At 40.4% G+C, this 22,191-nt stretch overlaps 1 protein-coding gene across 4 annotated transcripts in view; it reads left to right on the top strand.

Moving 5' to 3' along the window:
- The window catches only part of VPS41 (VPS41 subunit of HOPS complex), a 192,715-nt gene that overhangs the window by 46,655 nt on the left and 123,869 nt on the right, over window positions 1–22,191 (top strand). For all 4 annotated transcript variants that reach the window (XM_004263331.4, XM_033438469.2, XM_049714911.1 and 1 more), the window contains one exon: window positions 1,175–1,252. In XM_004263331.4, coding sequence (XP_004263379.2) covers window positions 1,175–1,252 — 78 coding nt within the window. The remainder of the gene's footprint in view (window positions 1–1,174; window positions 1,253–22,191) is intronic.

Here is a 22,191-nt window from a genome sequence, read left to right as displayed (position 1 = left end):
ACATGCAACAAAATAGAGAATTTGGAACTCTTTGAGTACTGCTTAGAGAGATAGAAGGGAAGATAAATCTCATGTCCTATTTCAGGTAGTCCTAAAGTTTCTTCTCATTTCTTTAGGGTTAGTTCAAAGCATTAAAGAAACAGTGGGAGTTATGAACAGTTTTATGTCATAAAATGAATACAAAGCTCTACAGTTATTTTTGTGACAGAAAAGGATTTTTTTTCTTTTTTGCATTCAAAAATAAACATTGACACTTAATATCACACGTTTACTTTTAGAGAGGCATTCTCATGATGACAGTATAAGTACATCTGAGCTTTTGCATCTCAGTGTGGCATGGATTTTCCTTCCTAAATAAGATTACTTTGTTGTTTGTGTGTGTGTGTGTGTGTATGTGTATGTTGAACTTAAATGATAGCACAGATTTACGCAGTTGCCATAAATTAAGGGGAGTTTACAAATCATTCCCTTCAGACGCTGAGTTCAACCGTGGGTTGGTCGTACGTTCACAGCTGAATTTTAATTTGCTGCCTCAGTCCATCAGGGCATTGTGTACAGGCTGCATGCACACCATTAGTTGTCAGTAGATGAGGGTCCTCGTGAGTCATTCTGATAGCTAGCTTGCATGATCCCAAGAAAGAAGGCCCTGTTCTGTGATTTCCTCCAAGCTGGAAACAAGCCTTCTCAAAGGAATGTGCGTCTTCCGAGGCATCGCAGATCACTTACACATTAAGTGTCTTGACTTTGCATATGGTTTTATTACTAATTATGTATGAATGGTCCATTAAGAAACTGACCCCTGGGGCTTCCCTGGTGGCACAGTGGTTGAGAATCTGCCTGATAATGCAGGGGACACGGGTTCAAGCCCTGGTCTGGGAGGATCCCACATGCCGCAGAGCAACTAGGCCCGTGTGCCACAACTACCGCTACTGCGCGTCTGGAGCCCGTGCTCCGCAACAAGAGAGGCCACGATAGTGAGAGGCCCACGCACCACGATGAAGAGTGGCCCCCGCTTGCCGCAACTAGAGAAAGCCCTCGCACAGAAACGAAGACCCAACACAGCAAAAATAAATTAATTAATAAACTCCTACCCCCAACATCTTCTTAAAAAAAAGCATATGCCATTAAAAAAAAAAAAGAAACTGATCCCTGTACCCCTCTGTTCTTCTTACAGTTCTTGGCGCTGGGCACACATTATGGCAAGGTTTATTTACTGGATGTCCAGGGGAACATCACTCAGAAGTTTGATATAGTAAGTATCCAGTATAAAATAATGTGCGAGCTAAATTTCATGCTGAAATCCGTGCTTTGAAATATTTGTTTTAGCCATTTGTTTTTAGAGCATAAAGAAAGGATCTTTATCGATGATATCGGAGTGCTAAGAGTTCAACTCTGAACTTTGTAACCTGTGCTAAAAAGTTTTAAAGGTGAACTTACAAAGAAAGAGGTCTGTATTTATACATAATGTATTTTCACTGGGTATCTGCTATATAAACTCCTTTTAAAAATTTATTTTTATGAATCTGTTTAATTGCAGTTCTTTAGTTAATTATAGTCATCCATCTGGCTTTAAATGAAGCATTTAAAATACTCCTATGTGTGTTTGTTTTAAACTGTAACTGTAGAATGTCTAGATGAATTGTTAATCAAAAAAAAAGATTGCTTTTATTGGTGATTAATGGTGCTAATTTACATACTCTGGGGGTTTGTGGAATCCTTAAAGTGTGAACCCCCTCATTTGATGACTAATGTCGATTGTAAGTACATGCCCCATAATCTTCTCCAGATGCCAAATGTAAATTGAAAATTGATTGATCACCTTGCTGTTTCAGTTTATCTCTTCTAAATATATAAAGCTAATATTTTATGTGAATGTTCTGCGAGTTGGACTCTTAGGGGATTATATTGACTAAAAGAGAAGAGCCAGGCTTTTTATTTCTTTAATTGTGATTTGGAATCACCAAGGATGAAGGAAGTGTTGAATCTGAAGCTTGATTTTGGTGTTTAAGATGGGCTGAGAAAGTATCAAGTGTCCGTGGTTGTGTGAATGTGAACCTTTGGGATGAAAAAGGTGGTCATTTTGGGGAACATATTCCTTTTTTTGAAGAAAGCGTCAGCACTTGTCGAAAGATCCATCATAAGGTATTGGTGTAGTTTACAAAGGACACCACAGTTTCTAAAGCTGATACATTATATATTAAAGGTACCAGGTTGCTTTGTTTTGCTTAAAAGAAACGGAACCACAGATGATGACAGTATCCTTGGAATCTTTGGAATAGTCCTGGTAGGGAATTGTGTGCTCTAACCACTGATCCATCAGGCAAATGGTGGGTTCTTGTTTGGCTTCGGCATCCCTTTCAGACAAGAGGATACTTTTGAACCTCTGTCTTCTCCCTCCTGGACACTGGCCACCCATTTTGATGATTTAATAAACATTTGGCCTTCCCATTACCATGCATTAAAATGTGAGCTGGGGGCTTCCCTGGTGGTGCAGTGGTTGAGAGTCTGCCTGCCGATGCAGGGGACACGGGTTCATGCCCCGGTCCAGGAAGATCCCACATGCCGCGGAGCTGCTGGGCCTGTGAGCCATGGCCGCTGAGCCTGCGCGTCCGGAGCCTGTGCTCCGCAACGGGAGAGGCCACAACAGTGAGAGGCCCGCGTACCGCAAAAAAAAAAAAAAAAAAAAAAATGTGAGCTGGTGCTAGGCAGAGCTCTTTTTTATGGTGTCACCCATATCGCCTCACCTTGAAAAAAGAGCTTTGCCTGGATGGCCTCTTAAATTTATGGCTCCAGTTTAATGATTCTGTTCAACTCTGCTTCTCAGTAAGTCTTTTTAATATTATATAGAAATTACTCGATTGCTGAGGTTCACAGGACAAACACTGCTGGTTCCATGGCCAAAAGAGAAACCAGGAGAAATACTGTACGAGTTGACTCGTGTCTTTCGTTACCCATTCATTCATGCGGTCCTTGTGTCTATTCAGTATAAGCCTTCAGCTTTATCTTTTCTGATGTCAGTTTTATGTCAGGTATATCCTGCATCCTTTTCCAGGTAATTCCTGGTTCTTTCTTTTCAGTCCTGCCTTTATGACATCTTTGAAAATTAAGTTCTTTATAGCTTTGCACTTATTTTGGGGCAGGAGAGGAAGATGGTTTGGGGCTCTGTTTGTTCATTTACCTCTCAAAAGAATTTAATAGTCTGTTGTGGAGAAGTTTTTCATGAGGCCTTGGGTCTTCATGACCATTACCTTAGGAGGTATATGACTTTCAGGTGACAGATTTCAGAATGTCATTGTCTTTTGAAAGGAGCCTTAATCTTCAGCTTCTCATCTCAGATGAGTTTTTTCCTTTATTTTTTTAATTTTCCTGTTTCTGGTGATGTGGCTGCTTTTGGGGGCTCCGTATCAGTGCTCTTAAAAAAGGGTTTTTTCAATTCTAAAGACACTTATGGCTTGAATTTGCAGCTTTTCTTTGGACGTAATGATTGCCACATTCAATCAAGAACTGTTTTCTTCATTAGAAATGCAGCGAGAGTGAAACAACTATTAAAAAAAAAAACTAGCGAATTAACACCTCTGACTTTAGTTTTTACTTCTAGGTGAAACTAATTTAAATGAATTAAATAAAATAATAACACCTTATACTTGCATAACATTTAAAAAAAATTTTCTCAGGAAATGTCTCCTCAACCCATTCACTGCATTTATAGCTTTTGAATGCAGTAGTAAAGTCACGAAGCAGTAGTTCAAAATTCTCACCTATCAATAGGGTTTTGTTTGGCAGAGGGTGGAGACATAGAGGACTCTTTATACCAGATGATTCTGCTATTTGTGTTGGAATGGAATCATTACATTAAAGGCTGTATAATTTTAAATGTGTATGATACAAAAGAAGAAATAACTAAACAAATCATTCTGCATGTTGAAGAAAGTGATTTGTTTTTCCATTAATATTTCAGGAGGAATACTGTTTAGCACACTCTACAAAAGCTAAGCATATGCCTTCCTAATGACCCAGCAGTTCAAAGTATACATCAAGAAAACGGAATACAGTGCATATGTCCCCAAAAAAATATATGTGTAGAAGAGTGTTAATAGTAGCTTGATTTGTAATAACTCCAAACTAGAAACAACGCAAATGTTCATCAGTAGTAGAATGGATAAGCAAGTGATGGTATGTTCTTAGCAATTAAAAAGAACAAACTATTGCTACCTGCAACAAACATGGATGAATTTCACTGTCTTAATGTTCATCCAAAGAAGCCAGACACAAATATGTACATGTTGTATGATTCCTTTTATATGATGGTTAAGAGAAGGCAAAATCGTACTATGCTGGTAGAGGTCAGATAATGATTCGACCTGGGAGAGAGCACAGGAAGAATCTTCTGAAGTGTTGATAATAGTCCCTATCTTGGTGGTTTCCCAGGAATATACATATGTAAAAATCACTGAACTGCACATTTGAGATTTGTGCACTTTATTCTATACGAGTTATACCTCAATAACATGCACACGCACGTACAGAAATACCTATGTACGTGTATGTCTCTTTGACCTTGAGCAGTGTTCGAATTATCCTTTGTTGAAGCAACCCTTTACTCTACTTACTTCTAAATCCCAGAACATTTCCTAGGTTGGTATCTTGTTCAGAAATCTTGATATAAATGAATCATGCCACTAAGATTATTCTTACAGCTGTATATTCTTCTATAATTACATAAAAAGTTTGATAGAGAGGATTCTGTGCTACCCAACCATCCATGACTGTTCTTTTGTGGATCAAAAGCAAAAACCACTAGGGTGATGATTTATTTTGCATGTTGATATTCAGATTTCAGTCCATCTGAAAGGATATTCAGAATATATGTTAATTAACATGCTTTAGCCACACGTGTGTTTTTTAAAGATTTTTTTCCCCTAGGTGTAACTTTATGTTAATTCAGATTTAATTGATAAAGTTCAATTTTACTGAAATCACAGAATAAAATTAAAATAGGTCTAGCTTCTCAGGTAAAGGGGCTCAAGTTGCTAAGAAAATTGCCTTCTTGAATATAGATCAAGCCATATTCTCCTGACTAATGGGTGTCTCAATTGCTTACACAGTATGTAACATATGACTTCAAAATCCTTAGAGGATCTCAAATTCCTTTTAAATTCCCACATGGCATCTATGCCCATATGATGTCATTAATCATAGGAGTTACTTTCTCTTTAATAGCCTCCACTTTCCTTAAGCATATTAATTTATGGCTTACTAATTAAGAGTACTTATTGTACTTTGAAGCAATGAGCAAATTATTTTGGAGCATTATTCCATATGTTTTAAGTCTTTATTCTATTAAGTGCGCTAGAGGGAGAGCAAAGAAGTCCACTGACCAAATACATCTCTGCTCTTTACCTTTATGTGTTTTCTTTCTTTGCTAGAAATAGGAAATGAAAAGGTTTGGGTGTCATCATGCCATGGCAGAAGACATTAGGTAAATACTTACAAAATGGATCGTTCCAAAAAAGAAAGGAATAGGAAAACAAAATAGAACAGGGGCTTATTAGGCATTTTATATTAAGATAAATATGGAATTAAAAAAAATTAATCTCTTAAAGAAGAGGTGGTTTCAGGATTCTCCTTGAACTCCGGATAGTAGCGTCTTTTGCTATGTCTATTTTTTTTAAATTTGGCTGTGCCACATGGCTTGCAGGATCTCAGCTCCCACTGGACCGCCAGGGAATTCCCATCTTTTGCTATTTCTATTGCTGTTTTTGATTTGGGATTAGACTAACACACTCTTTTCCTTACTGCTGATCCTTGGTACTTCTTATGGTTGTATGGTATTAAAAACCCAGATTTCTGTGAAAACTAGCTCACGCTACGGTATTTTAACACCCTCTTAAGAGTTCTTTTTATTTCTGCTTATCTTCCCCACTCATCAGTTCAATCCCTGTGTCTTTGAGAACCCTGGACAGCTCCTCACAACGTCCCAGATCAAGTCCTAATCTGTGGCTAAGACCCTTGTCGTATGGCCGAAACCTACGTTTCCAATCTTAGTTTTAGTTTCTTCCCTCTCCAGTCATTCTGATCCACTCACCGTCTTCTGGTTATTGACTTGGACGTGCTTGTTCCGGCCTTTTAATCACACATTCCAAGGATGCCCTTCTTCCATTAAGTCCCGTTCTTTCTGCGATGTGCTTGTACTGAAGTGACCTCTCCTTTGAACTCCTGAATTATTGCTATTTTCACTTGCAGTGTTAATCTGTCATAGTGTCAGTTCCAGCTTCATGTTCATATTCAAGGTTTTGGAGGGCAGGGGCCATGTCTCCTACTATACCGCTCCCCTCTTTCTCTCCCTCTCTCTTGTCTCTGTGGCTGTTTGGTACCCAGTGAACGTATCAGCTGATAATATCTTCTTGAAACATACTCATGGAACTGGTTCTTTTTCTGTCATTACTTAACCTCTCAGGAGGGCATCTGGGAGTCAGATCTCTGCTCTCCTGTGTGTTATTCAACCCTCACACCCCACTGGATTTATAATTAAAAATGTTTGTACTGAGATCAGAACCTTAACTCTTACTTATGGAAAGTAAGCCTTTTATTCAGTGATACTTGGCAAGTTTTTAAGATATACTCAGACTTTTCCTAGTTCCTATGGAGAATCAATAAAGTCAAGAGAATGAGGAGACTTTGGAGATCATTCTAGACACAAAAGGTGCCAAGTCAGGAAACTGGAGGGAAACTGAGCTTGAGCTGCTTTGGTTCTCTATTCCCTGCCCGCTTACTGTTCCACTCGCCTCTTCCAGTTCATTCCAGGCCTTCCTCACATATCTAGACGTTTCCCTCACCTAAGGTTGAAAAAGATGTTTTTGTGACTGGATCCTGCCTGGGAGTGACCATGGTTTCATTTCTCTCCCTGGGCTTTGGGACTAGGCCATCTTTTGGATTGCATTCCCGGCCATTTGTGTGCTCTCTTTGTCTTAGAGGAATTTATCTTTAATATAAATCAGCTCCTCTTTTCTCTTTCCTTGGTATTGATATATAAATGTTGATTATAGGATCACCCATCTTTATTTTTATGTTTCAGCAAAAGAAAAGCTTACCTTCTCTCTCTTGGCCAGTGTCATCCTGAAAACTGAGGGTTCCTTTAAGCTTCTCAGATTGCATCTTTAATATTCACGAATACCTCTTATCCTTCCCGTGGTTTAAGCATCTCCTTCTCCCTGGCACCTCCACTTCTGGAAAATACAGTACTTTTGTCGAGGTTATTTGCATCTGTGTCGAGGTCATTCCATCCAGAGAATGTGTTTCCTGAGGGCGGTTTCTCTCATTTCTCTCTGCAACCTTAGTGCTCAACGAAAAGCTGATGAATAGCGAGAAGTTGATGGAACTTGGCTGAACCAATAGTTCTAATCTGTAAAGTTCCATGTATCGGGACTACCTTCCAGATAATCAGGGTTTTACACCTTCCTTTCCTCCATCAGGATAACTGTGTGTACATTATGGGGAATCATGTGGGCATGACCATCTCTTCGAGAGTAAATACAGATCCCAGGCATTCATTATTACCCTGAAGAGCCCAACTCTTTGGGGCTCATTCATAATGTAGCCAGAATAGTGTGGGGTGACTATTCATTAAAAGAACCCTTGGAGCAGATCTAAAAATGTGAGCTATCTATCTGTGAACAAAGAAACCCTGCTCAACTATTGGTCGCAGGGTACTTGTTTATCGACCTGAAGCACATCCCATCCGTATGTGCAATTCCAGGTGTGGCATCATTACTTGGGAAGCAGGGCATGTATCTTTTGATATTATCCAAGTGGTACATTGTTGGCTCAAATGTGGCAGTGTCTGTACTATCTGTCTAAGACTGACTGACAGGTCTCAGCTTCTTATGTGTTTAAAGAATCTGTTTTCTATATTTGGACTCAGTATCTTGAGTGATAAATATGTCCAATGAGGTGAGAATTACTTAAATGGAAATCAAACTTCTGAGAAATGATGCCAAGGAAAGTCCTGTTTCCCATTTTCTGCATTTTTTTTTCATAGTCTCCAGTGTGTGGATTAAGTGTTTATCGGTAGGTTGATAACTTTGGTAGCATCTCTGTGCAGAGGTGACTAAGGAAACAGGTTCAGCTTTGAGAATGCTTCTCTCATTGAAAATAAAGTGTTGTGCTTACAGAATGTTGTCATATCTGGTCTTTAAGTGGTAACTGCATTTGGGCAAATATCTCTTAAATAGCTAAAATTTTAAATATTTCTTCACCAAATTACCCTGGTGTTCTACCCATTTCATAGTCAGGGTTGAAATAATTGTAACTTTTTGGAACTTGACTCTGAGCTGGGTAGTAGACTGGAGCCTAATTGTCAGAAAGCCCGTGGACTCTATTCTGTGGTAAAGGAGAGCCTCATGCTGGGGCTTCTTTGGGGATCAAGCGCTTATGACAAAGTCAGAACAGTAAAAGGATCGTCAACAGTGTAGAGACTCGGAGGAGGAGTGATGAAGTTTGCAAGCGGGAGAAAGTGAAATTTGAGGTGAATCTTGAAGGATGAATGAGCATTTTTCGACTGTTGGAGTGGGTTTGGGCCAGGTGATGGATGGTTCCTGTGAAATAGGGAATCACAAAGGGCAGGGAACTTTGATCACAGACTTTACATCTACACATACATTTTGTTTTTCCTCCAGTAGCTCAAGAATAAGGGGGTGGAGAGGAAAGAATGGATGGGGATGTGCAATGAGAGAGACTTAGGCAGCAGGTTTGGCAGAAGGACTGAAGGAAAAAGAAAAGTAGTGTTTTCCTGAGGACTGGCTTTGGAGTTTGGACTGTTTAGGGAAGCAAGTGAAATGAGAACAGTGATGGGAAATCAGGTGTCATGGACTTGAAGGCAGGGGCTTTATATATGGGTGTAAGTGTCTGTATACAGTTTAATAACAAATCATTTATACCTTGAGTTTTGTTTTGTTAGTAATAGACTTCCAAAGACTAAAAGGTCTCGGGAAACCCTTACAGAGCATGTTTCAAAATAAGGGTGTATTACTTCTTCCTTAAACAAGCTCTATTTTTCTATCTGAATTGTTTTGTTTTGTTTTTTAATTGGAGTATAGTTGATTTACAATGTTGTGTTAGTTTCAAGTGTACAGGAAAGTGATTCAGTTATACATGTATATACATTATTTTTCATATTCTTTTCCATTATGGTTTATCACAGGACATTGAATATAGTTCCCTGTGCTATACAGTAGGACCATGTTGGTTATCTGTTTTTTGGGGGTTTTTTTTTGGCTGCGTTGGGTCTTCGTTGCTGTGCACGGGCTTTCTCTAGTTGTAGCAAGTGCGGGCTACTCTTCGTTGTGGTGCACAGGCTTCTCATTGCAGTGGCTTCTCCTGTTGCAGAGCACAGGCTCTAGACGCGCGGGCTTCAGTAGTTGTGGCACACGGGCTCTAGAGTGCAGGCTCAGTAGTTGTGGCGCACGGGCTTAGTTCCTCTGTGGCATGTGGATCTTCCCGGACCAGGGCTCGAACCCGTGTCCCCTGCATTGGCAGGCGGATTCGTAACCACTGTGCCACCAGGGAAGCCCGGTTATCTGTTTTATACATAGTAGTGTGTATATGTTAATCCCATGAATTGTTTCATTTTATGAGTCTTTTCTAGAAATTATTTCTTGTCTGTAATCACCAAGTTTTTTGCATTTGATAGAATCATGATGTATTATGATAAATGGGAACTTAAAGAATATTTTGTTTATCTGTCCATCCAAGACATGAAATTCTTCTATAGTATTCTTATTACGTGGTTGTTCAGTCCTTAGTTTATATCTCTAGTAAGAAGAAATCCATTACTTTCACGGGCAGCTATTAGCTGTTTGCACTTAGTTTTACAATGAATTTTCCCCCTTTCTATCAATTAAACCAACAAAAGCTAAGTAAAATGGAATACCACATACCATTAAACACCTCTTAGAGTGGCTAAAATTACACTGAAAGACTGACCATACCAGGTGTTGGTGAGGGTATAGAGAAACTGGAACTCATGCTACTGGTGGAAATGCAAAATAGTGTAACCTCTTTGGAAAACAGTTGAGCAGTTTTATAAAACATTAAATGTGCACCTACTGTCTGATCCAGGCATTCAGCCTTAGGAAATGAAAGCATATGCTCATCCAAAGACTTGTACGTGAATGTTCACTTACTTTTTATTTATGATAGCCCCAAAGTGGCAGCAGTCTATATGCCTCATCTACAGGTGAATGGATAAACAAAATGTGATATATCCATATGATGGCATTCTAATCATCAATAGAAAGGAATGAACTTTTGAAACACACTGAAACATGGATGGATCTCAGATCTATCATGTTAAGTGAAAGTCAAAGGGCTACATATTATATGGTTGCATTTATATGAAATTCTAGAAAATGCAAATAAATCTATAGGGGCAGAAAGCAGACCAGTGGTTGCCTGGAGATGGGCAGAGGGATGGTGTGGTGGGATTATAAAGTGGTGTGAAGGAACTTTCAGGACTGATAGATACATTCATTATATCGACCGTGGCGAAGGTTTCATGAGTGCATAAATGTGTCACAACTTTGCCAGATTTAAATACGTGTGGTTTATTGTATGTCAGTTATATCTCCATAATGCTGTTTTTAAAAAACAAAAGTGACAAACTACAGAAAAAGTAGAATAACATGTTCCCAGTGGTGATATTTACGTATCAAAATGTTATTTGCGTCTATGTAACCCCGAACTGTTGGGTATTCTCTAAGATGCTTGATATTATAAAGGACACCGTACAGAGTGGGATCTAGATTATCTAATTGCTGACTTCTTTGGTCTTTCTTTAGGTTGTGAGTCAAAAGAAAAAAAATTCTTCATTTAAAGTTTTTTCATTTAACATTCTCCTTGTTTCTTTTTTTTAAAGTTAAAGTATAGTTGATTTACAATATTGGTACTTTCAGGTGTACAGCACCTGAATACTGTGACTCAGTATTTTCACAGATTATTTTCCATTATAGGTTATTACAAGATAATGAGTATAATTCCTTGTGCTGTACGGCATATTCTTGTTGCTTATCTGTTTTATATAGTAGTTTGTATCTGTTAATCCCATATTCTGAATTTGTCCCTTCCCTGCTTGTTCTTTGGTAACCATAAGGTTTTTTTTCTATATCTGAGTCTGTTTCTGTTTTGCATATACATTCATCTGTATTATTTTTTAGATTCCACATATAAGTGATATCATATAGCATTTGTCTTTCTCTGTCAGACTTATTTCACTAAGCATAATGTTACTGTCTAGGTCCATCCATGTTGCAGCAAATGGCAGTATTTCATTCTTTTTTATGGCTGAGTAATATTCCATTGTGTGTGTGTGTGTGTGTGTGTGTGTGTGTGTGTGTGTGTGTGTGTGTACACCAACCACATCTTAATCCAATCTTCTGTTGATGGGCACTTGGGTTGTTTCCATGTCTTGTCTGTTGTAAGTAGTGCTGCTATGAGCATTGAGGTGCATGTATCTTTTCGAATTAGTGTTTTTGTTTTTTCCGAATATGTACTCAGGAGTGGAATTTCTGGGTCATATGGTAGCTCTGTTTTTAGTTTTTTAAGGAACCTCCATACTGTTTTCAATAGTGGCTGCAACAAATTACATTCCCACCAGCAGCTTATGAGTGTTCCCTTTTCTCCACACCCTTGTCAACATTGGCTATTTTTAGACTTTTTGATGATGGCCATTTTGATAGGTATGAAGTGATACCTCACTGTTGTTTTGATGTGCATTTCTCTAATGTTTAGTGATGCTGAGCATCTTTTCACGTGCCTGTTAGCCATCTGTATGTCTTCTTTGGAGCTCCAGTGGCACCCTCGATTAGTGCATCGTTACTTATACAATGTTTTCCTTGTTTCTCACCAATGAAATATGGCTGGAAAAAATACCAAAAGTTCAGCCTACATGAGAAATGGAAGAATTTTCCCAGTATTATCAATATTTTTTTCCTGTTTTGGTTCTGTATTTGCATAAGTAATACACGTTTTGTATTGTATATCCCTTTTGGGGGGAGCTCCACCTTTTGTAGAAATGATACAGTGACTGAGAGTGGAATAACTGAATAGGTTGGGATTTGTTTTAGGTTTCCCTATGGCATGGGTACTCTATTTTAGGCAGGAAAAATGAGCTTGTTTGAAATAATGGAATGAGCAGCTTCTGTGCCCGAATGTCTCGTTTGGGTACATCTGCCTTGTTAGCAGAGAGTCTACCAGAATTTTGTTAGATTTTCTAGAAGAGTTTCATCTCAGAGGGAGAGAACAAAATGCCCTGTGAGGTAGTCTAAACATTTGATTCCATTTTACTTTAGTGTATAAAAGTTAATGTATTAGGGGACTTTGGTTGCCCAGTGACAGAAATCCATCTCAGCCGGGCTTAACTAACAGGGGCATTTACTGGCTCTTGTTGTAAGTTATGTGGGGCTGAAGTGGGTTTTCAGGGTCTGGATAGCATCTTAGAGTACCCATTTCTGGGAGAGACTTTTTTTGGTCTCGTGGGCATCATGGTCAACCTGCAGTCCAAGACTAATGCCTTAGAACTATAGTGCTGTTAAACAAGGTAGGACTCCTTCAGTGACTCTGGCAAAAACCTGCCAGGAAGGACTTTGATGGGCCTGGTTGGGGTGCGTTCTTCTACCTGAAGCAGTTGCTGTAGGTTGTTTGATAGGATACTCTGGCGAGGCCTGAGTTGGAAGTGGGAATTAGGGGAGGGGGCTGAACCCCATTCTCATCATATAGAATACGTTTCTTCATGGAAAAAAGCAGGTCTGTAATTGCCTGGAGCCGTCCAGGAGCCAACTTTTTAGTGCCCTATACACCTAATGAACGATGCTAAATTGGGGAGTGATACAGGGATGAACATCCTCGGGTGGGCTGGGGAATCTTGTGACTGATTATTTCCTTTGAACAAATCCCTTGAGGTGAAATCATTAGGGCAGACACTATGAACATTTTTAAGGTTTGCTGCATATTCCTGTATTCCACTGTGCTTAGGTTATACTAAATTATATTCCCACCAGCACTGGATGAGAATATGTCAGTATATCTCGTCACCTGCATAGGCTGTCATCATTCAAAAAATCTTTGCCACTTAGATTTCTAGATTTCTGAAAAATGGGAATTTATTGATCTAGTGTATATTTTTTTGGTTACTAATGAGACTGTGTACTCTTTTGAGAATTGCTGGTTCCTATACTTTGTCAGTATGTATGTAAAGGTCTAAATTGATTTGTAATTAAAAAGTTCATTGTTGACAAGCAAAAATAACAACATTGATCTGGGCAACTCATGCGATGGCTCAAAATCAGAAGTCACCAGCAAGTCAAATTTAATACTTCCAAGTAAATCTTTCTACTATTAAATAAAACGCTGCTTTACTTTTAAGACAACATCCATTTTAAATTAATGCTTGAAATCTGAGCTGTATTGTTTTTGTTTGGTCACCTGTTTTGATTCTTTAAGTTCTAAAAAAGCTTGTAATCATAAAGTTTAGCAAGTTTTAACAATGAATATATTTTTGTTAAAATATTAGTTATAGAATGAACTCATACAGATCAATAAGGAGAACGCAGACAACCCAGGAAGAAATTGGGCAAACAGTATGAACAGGAAGTTCTCAGATGGAGAACACCAAACGTCTCCAATAACCACATAAAAAGATGCTCACTTTCTCTAGCAGTGACAGAGTAATCAGGGAAATGTGAAGTAAACCAACAATGAGATACGATTTCACACCCATCAGTTGGACAAACATTTAAAAGTCTGATCAGTACCAGGGCCAGGGAGTTAGGTGCTCTCTTCCTTGAGGGCTTGTAGAGTCCAGACACATCTCCTTGTTGGAAGAGTAACAGAAGTCTTCTAGTCTATGGTTTATCTTTTAATTTCTCATTTATGATATTTTCAGTTGTTCAGAGGTTTTTTTTAACATCTGTATTGCATTTTAATCTAAATGCAATAAATATATATCAGTCTTCTCATTATAGTATTTTTTGTCGTCTGAGGGAAAATTTTTTTGGTCCCCCCAAAGTTGTAAAGATATCCTTCCGCACTTTCTTCCCATGGTTTTAAAGTTTTGCTTTTTACATTTAAGTCTACATTCTTTTTTTAAATGATGTTTTATTTATTTATTTAGGCTGCGTTGGGTCTTCATTGCTGCGTGCAGGCTTTCCCTAGTTGCGGCAAGCGGGGGCTACTCTTTGTTGCGGTGTGCAGGCTTCTCATTGCAGTGGCTTCTCTTGTTGTGGAGCACAGGCTCAAGGCGCATGGGTTTCAGTAGTTGTGGCATGTGGGCTCAGTACTTGTGGCTCGCGAGCTCTAGAGCAGTGGCTCAGTAGTTGCGGCGCATGGGCTTGGTTGCTCCGCGGCATGTGGGATCTTCCCGGCCCAGGGCTCAAATCTGTGTCCCCTGCATTGGCAGGCAGATTCTTAACCACTGCACCACCAGGGAAGTCCCTAAGTCTTCATTCTTCCTTAAGAAAAATCATCCTTACTGTACCACGAGGAGAAAGATTTATTCCTTGATTTCAAGATGGAGTCTGAAGTTCCTGCTTTGCCCAGAAAAGAAAGGACACACAATTTATAACCCCTGAGCCTACTGATGTCCCATGTTCTTTTCTTGGCCCTGCTTCAGACCTTGACTTGGTTGCATTACTGGCAGTCCAGCTACTCCAGAATGGATGTGGAAAGAGCAGTGCTGATGGGGTGATCAGAGATGGAGGCTGATGGCCAGCAGAAGGGTGGTGGCCAGGTTCTGGAGAGGGCAGGATGTGGTCCTCGGGTGGGGGCTGGACACTGTGGTGCTGTGGCTGCGAGTCAAGTTCAGGGTCAGACTCCTAGCTTTCAGCCCTTGCCCCACCTTCATTAGCTTGGGTGGGTTCTTTAACCTCTCTATCACTTTCTTTATAAAATGTAGAGCATAGTCACACCCCTGATTTATGTGACTATTTTAAGAATTATTTGTGAAATAATTTATCAAGTATTTAGTGCAAGGCTCAGCCACTGATAACCACCGTGAGGAGTGGGGTCAAGTCCAGAGTCTGACGGCGGACATTTACGACGCTTCCCGAAGGAGAGCTGTTATTTTTGAATTCATTTATGTGGTTGGCTTTCATACTGTTCGCTGTGTACAGGACAGGCAGACATACAAGAGAGGGAGGGAGGAAGGAAAAAGGAGAAAGAAGGGAAGAAGAGAGAACCTTCTGTGACACGCCTCTTCTTCCCACTGATTTGCTACCTGCTGCATCAGATCCTTTGTTTATTTGGCGAGCGGGCACCTTTTATCATAGGGTTCAAGGAGGCTTACTTCTTTGACGCCTGAAGAACATGTTTTCTTATGTAACTGGATTCTGCACATGGATCCCAGCGCTGACGCAGTGAGTTGACTTCAGGAGTTTCTTTTCAGTGTAGAGACACTGCAACTTGGTTTGCAAGATGCTTCTTTTGAGAACCGTTGAGAGCTGGCAGTCTACTTGGGAGGTGACTTGATGGTGAATTGATAAAGCAGTGATTTTACACCAGAGAGCATTATAACAATAATTCCTGTGGTAAAAGTAGAGCTGAATTTGTGAAGTTTTAAGTGGTCTTTCTTCATCTTATGTCTGAAAAGGAATTGAGGCATTTTCTATTTGGTTAATAACTTAGTCTCAGTCATTTAAACTATTTGTACTGCCCCCCCCCCTTTTTTTTTGCGGTACATGGGCCTCTCTCCATTGTGGCCTCTCCCGTTGCGGAGCACAGGCTCCAGACGCGCAGGCTCAGCGGCCATGGCTCACGGGCCCAGCCGCTCCGCGGCATGTGGGATCTTCCCGGACCGGGGCATGAACCCATGTCCCCTGCATCGGCAGGCGGACTCTCAACCACTGCGCCACCAGGGAAGCCCTGTACTGCTCTTTTGAGATAAGTGATTTTTTTTTTTCCCCCAACCTGTGGAAACACAAAGCCTTTCCTTTCTCAGAGGTTGGTTTTAGATAAAGAGAATTCATTAACATCCCTGCTGCTATTATTAAGTCATAAATGAAAGTGAGAAGTGAGAACATTTGTCCCCCTAACAGACTTTTCCTTCATTATTGACGGTATCGTTAACTTGATATTGAGGAATTAAGTAGGGATATCTGGTGAGATGTTCAGATAACTTTGTAGCCATCATGGGTTTGCATTGTGTTCAGCTTTCTTGAGCTGCTTTTGTTAATGAAGTTTGTCCTCAAAGGTGGGCCAGCAGTGGCATAGCAGATCCTTAGGACTTGGACAGTCTAAGGGGTAGCCCTCTAAAACTTAATTTTAAAGAACAGTAATATGCTTATTATTCCTTTTCTAGTTATATGGTCTCAGGGATGACGACCCCATTTCTCTTGCCTTAACTCTTATAGGAAAAATGTATTATAGGCTCTGGGGCAGTGTTCTCTGGGAAAAAAAGGAGTTTTGTTTTCTGGAATTGTAGTGTTGAACCCCGTAGGCTGGGAATCTCAGGGACATGGCCAACTACAGAGGACACCGGATTCACCACCTTTCAGTCAAACGTATTTGGGTGTTAAAACATCAGTGTTTATTTCTAAGCTCAATTATTATTTGAAATAATTTAGCAAGTTGGGCTGTGTGACGTGTGAAAACCTCTGTGTTGTGACTTACTGTAGGGACGAAAGGGCTGGCCCTGTGCCTTCTCTGCTGGGTCACGGCTCTCTGTGCTGACGCCACTAAACTGCTCCCAGCAAGGTCCTGCCTTTTCATTAGACCATGTATCCCTCATAAGTCCTTGTTTCTTTATCAGTGGGGTCTAGTGGGCCAGACCAGGTTAAGCCTCTTTTTAAATCTAAATACTCTCATCGACAAAAAGCTAATCTTCGCCTACCTGCAAAGACTTGGCTTTTCCAGGCCCCTGATGGATAGGATCCCTTCAGAAGGCCCCATCTCTTCTCCTCCTCTCTGTTTACTTCTGTCTCTGTGACATTTATCCTCCATCATGTGCCTTCATTATTACCCGTTTATCCCCTAGATGCTGCTTGCGGCTCATGCTTTTGCTGGTTCCTTATATCGCCACCACCCTTGCTCAAGTCTTTATTGAGTCTCACTTGGGTTATTGCAGTGAAACGCCACTGATCTGCCGTAGACACCTCATGTCTCCCCTAATCTCTCCTTCACACAGCGGCCCAAGTCATCTTCCCAGAGGAGTGCTGGGATTTTGTTACTCCCCTTCCTGAAAATACTCCTTGTGCCTCCTTGATGCCAATGGAATAAAACAGAGCTCTCTCTGCAGCCCTCAGGGCTTCTGCTGTCTGGGCTACAGTCTCCTCCCACATTGTGGCCTGCCCTGTATCCTGCTTTGTCCTCTGGCTCTAGCTGGAATGTGCTCTCCTGTCTTTTGTCTGTGGAAATGCTGTGTCCCTCTCTCTCTCTGATACCTTCCCGATGACCGCACACAGAAGAGTACGTCCTTCGTGTTCATTCAGTGTTTGCTTCTTTTTTTAAAAATCTTTATTTTATATTGGAGCATAGTTGATAAACAATGTTATGTTAGTTTCGGGTGTACAGCAAAGTGATTCAGTTATACCTATACATGTATCTCTTCTTTTTCAAATTCTTTTCCCAGGATATCGAGCACAGTTCCCTGTGCTATATAGTAGGTCCTTGTTGGTCATGTTTTAAATCTAGCAGTGTGTACATGTCACAGTGATGGCTTCTTATTCCTTTAGCCACCATTCTGTAAGGATGTGCAAGGGGTATAAAGAATAATAAAACACAGCCCCTGTTCTCAGGTTGGATCAGTTGGGGAACTAGTCACATAAACAACGATCTGTAATATAACATATTAAATTGTAAAATAGAGTAAAAAAAGTGTAAAATTGTACACTTCTGTATACAAAGTGCTGCAGTCAGACTGTGTACACACCTTGAAGGCAGGCCTTGTTTATTTTTGTTTAATCCTCTCTGTATTATGTAGGGGTTTTGATGATATCAGTTAGTCTTTTCTGAAATGCATTTATTAGTGAATTGTCCTTCTGCATTTTTCCCTTGTAATAACATGACTTTGCATTTCTCTGGTAACTCAGCTCTCCTTTTATTTTTTGGCCATGCTGCGTGGCTTGCGGGATCTCAGTTCCCCAACCAGGGATTGAACCTGGGCCATGGCGGTGAAATCCCAGATTCCTAACCACTAGGCCACCAGGGAACTCCCTCTGCTTTCCTTTTTCTATCACTCCTCCCTCTGTATCTTTGTTGGGTACATGTATAAACAAGGAAACTTTTGACTCAGGTCAAGAACAAATCATTTTTATCACACTTCACACATTATGTTTCACCATTTGAAAGCTGTCAGTTGTGTTTCTTTTCAGGTCATTTATATACGGAACAAATGTTAATCCCTTTAATAATGGTTTTCCGGTAAAACAGATTGTTTTTACAATGGCGTCACAACGTAGCACAGTGTCTGGTACCAATACCAGAAAGAGAATCTCTGCTGACTCCTTCTGCTGTCACTCAGGGTGATTTACCTAGAAGGTTCTGCTAACGTTTTTCTCCCTCACCTGCCAAATGTAGTGTTGTAGATAACCAGCCAGGGCATCGCAGGGAGACTTCTCCAGGGTGTCCACTCTGAACTGTTAAGCACGTGAGCATGGCAGGCTCTGGGGGGAATGAACTCTGACCCTGACTGGCTACTCATCCGTCTCACTGCAGAGGACCACTGTGGCTTTGTCGCATCCCTGGAAGGTCACTGTCTTTTTTTATATATTTATTTATTTATTTATTTTTGGCTGCGTTGGGTCTTCATTGCTGTGCACGGGCTTTCTCTAGTTGCGGCGAGCGGGGGCTACTCTTCGTTATGGTGCGCGGGCTTCTCACTGCGGTGGCTTCTCTTGTTGTGGAGCACGAGCTCTAGGCGCGCGGGCTTCAGTAGTTGTGGCTCGCGGGCTCTAGGGCGCAGGCTCAGTAGTTGTGGCGCACAGGCTTAGTTGCTCCGCAGCGTGTGGGATCTTCCCGGACCAGGGCTCAGACCCGTGTTCCCTGCATTGGCAGGCAGATTCTTAACCACTGCGCCACCAGGGAAGTCCTCACTGTCTTAAATATGAACAGTGTTCCAGTGATTTGCAAGCTTCCTAAGGGCAAGGACCCCATTTAACATGTTCACGACATGCACCTGGCGTCGAGGATAGTCCTTTGCGTTTGAATTAAAGAGGGAATGTGGACCAAAAGGCTGTTTTTGCCTTTTATCAAAGTAATGTTTTAATTGGTGCCGAGATCATGACTCTGACTTGGGTACATGTCGTGTGCAAGCCAGCCTCCTACCCTTGTGGCAGGGGATGTGGCTGGCACAGGCAGAAGACGACGTTTAACAAAAGGAAAACAGCTCTAGGGGTCAGCAGTGTGCCTAGTTCTTAGGAGACAGTCCCTTCCAAATCCTCCCTGTGCTTTTAAAGGTTGTCAGGATTTAGAAAGCGAACATCTATCTAATACGTCTTCTGTAGGTGGCAAGGCTGTCCACGACCCCGCCGTGCTGCGGTTGTGTGTCCAGCGGGTGATGCCTAAGCCTTTTAGGAGTCAGCCGCACACATCTGTCGCCACCATGCTGGGACAGCAGTGGGGTTTGTGCGGTCAGAGGAGGTTGCACGTGGTCCTTGTAAATTGCTAGCATCTAAGTTACATGCAGTGTGCTCTTACGGGGGTGGTGGCTAAGGACTCTTGATGGGAGAATAGTTTTCAAAGTTCAAAACAAAGTATTTAGGAATGTTTTCGTGAATAGCAGGGGCTGATTTGTAAGCAGTCTTAGAAATGCAGAAAATTTAAGCTCAGGTGTTCACTTAAAACAGTGATGACAGTAAGTGGACAAAAATTCTTTTCTTGCCAAGCAGGGTGATGCTTCCTCAAAACTTCTCTTCATTCTTCTCATTTCCAGATGATTTTTATTTCTTCTGGATGATTTTCAGGATATTGGTTAGAGTTTAAATCAAGGAATTCGTTTTCTAATAGGATAATTTGATTCTTTGATCATTAGAATGGAAGTTAAATTTAAGTGGAGAATTAGAGACATTTAATAAATATATGATTTTTCCTATCAAACAGTATTCTTCTTGTGGAAGTTATGAATATGAAGGCTATCTGGTGATAAACGTAGACAGTGGACTCTGTACCTTAAAGTAATCACTTCCTATTATTCACATAAAGTTTGTACCATCAAAGAAAAGCTGTGTTGAACTATAAAGCTACTTGGAGCACTACAGCGAGTTTGAAATCACTGCGAGGAGAGTCATCTGTAGTTCAATAAATGATGATATTTGGGGAGTATTTTTGAGTTCCTGTATTAGGAGTACAGTAGACCTCACCTGAAATAACAGACATGTAATTGTTTGACTTTATTAAAATAACAATATTGGTATGCTCAGTATTTAACATGTAAGTTATTCAAGTAAATACTTTTCACTTTGAAATCAGCTTATGTAAATAGGTTGTACTTTTAAAAAATTGAAGTATAGTTGATTTACAATGTTGTGTTAGTTTCAGGTGTACAGCACAGTGATTCAGTTATATCTATCTATCTATTATTTTTCAGATTCTTTTCCCTTATAGGTTATTACAAAATATTGAGTATAGTTCCCTGTGCTATACAGCAGGTCCTTGCTGTTTAACTATTTTATATATAGTAGTGTGTATATGTTAATCCGAAACTCCTAATTTACACCCCCCTTTTTCCCTTTGGTAGCCATAAGTTTGTTTTCTATGTCTGTGGGTCTATTTCTGTTTTGTAAATAAGTCATTTGTATCTTTTTCTGTTTTTAGATCCCACATATAAGTGATATCATATGATGCAATTTTATTTTTTCCCGCTTCATTGAGATATAATTGACATATTATATAAGTTTAAAGTGTACCATGGGATGATTTGATACACATATATGTTGTGAAATGTTTACCACAATAAGATTAGTTAACACATCCTTCACGTCACATAATTACCGTTTTGTTGTTGCTGTTGCGATGAGAACCTTAAAGCTCTATTCTCATAGCAGCTTTCAAGTATACAATGCAGTATTGTTAACGCGGTCACCAGGCTGTACTTTAGACCCCTGGAACTAACTCACCTGGTAACTAAATGTGTATACCCTTTGACCGACATCTCCCCATTTTCCCACCTCTTGGACCCTGCTACCACCATTTTTCTCTGTTTCTCTGAGTTCATTGTTTTTAGATTTCACATGAGTGAGGTCACACAGTATTTATCTTTGTCTCTCTGATTTATTTCACTTAGCGTAATGCCCAGAAGGTCCATCCATGTTGTTGGAAATGGCAGAATTTTTCTTTTTTTATAGCTAAATAATATTATGTATAAATACACATCACATTTTCTTTTTCCATTCAGTTGTCAGTGAACACCTAGGTTGTTTCCATGTCTTGGCTGTTGTGAATAATGCTGAAATGAATATGGAAGTGCAAATATCTCTTTGAGATCCTGATTTCATTTCCTTTTGATGTATATCCAGAAGTAAGGTTGTTGGATTGTATGGTAGTTCTATTTTTAATTTTTTGAGGAATCTCCATACTGTTTTCCCCAGTGGCTGCACCAATTTCCATTCCCACCCACAGTGCACCAGGGTTCCCTTTCCTCCACACCGTCCCCAGCATTTGTTGTCTGTGGTCTTTTTGATAATAGTCATTTTAACAGGTATGAAGTGATATCTCATTGTGGTTTGTTTTGTTTTGTTTTTTTTTGCGGTACGCGGGCCTCTCACTGTTGTGGCCTCTCCCGTTGCGGAGCACAGGCTCCGGACGCGCAGGCTCAGCGGCCATGGCTCACGGGCCCAGCTGCTCCGCGGCATGTGGGATCTTCCCAGACCGGGGCACGAACCCGTGTCTCCTGCATCGGCAGGCGGACTCTCAACCACTGTGCCACCAGGGAAGCCCCTCATTGTGGTTTTGATGTGCATTTCCCTGATGACTAGTGACGTTGAGCACCTTTTCATGTACTGTTGGTCATTTGTATGTCTTCTTTGGAGCAATGTCTCTTCAAGTCCTCTGCCCATTTTTAAATCAAATTGTTTGGGTTGTTTTTGCTACTGAGTTGTATGAGTTATATATTTGGATATTAACCCCTTATCAGTTATATGGTTTGTAGATATTTTCTTCCGCTCTTCAGGCTGTCTTTTCATTTTGCTGATTGTCTCTCTTGCTGTAGAA

This window comes from Orcinus orca, chromosome 9 (genome assembly GCF_937001465.1).
Source record: "Orcinus orca chromosome 9, mOrcOrc1.1, whole genome shotgun sequence".
NCBI lineage: Eukaryota > Metazoa > Chordata > Mammalia > Artiodactyla > Delphinidae > Orcinus > Orcinus orca.
The sequence above is the reverse complement of the archived record's forward strand: the minus strand, read 5'-3'. Positions and strand labels throughout refer to the sequence as shown.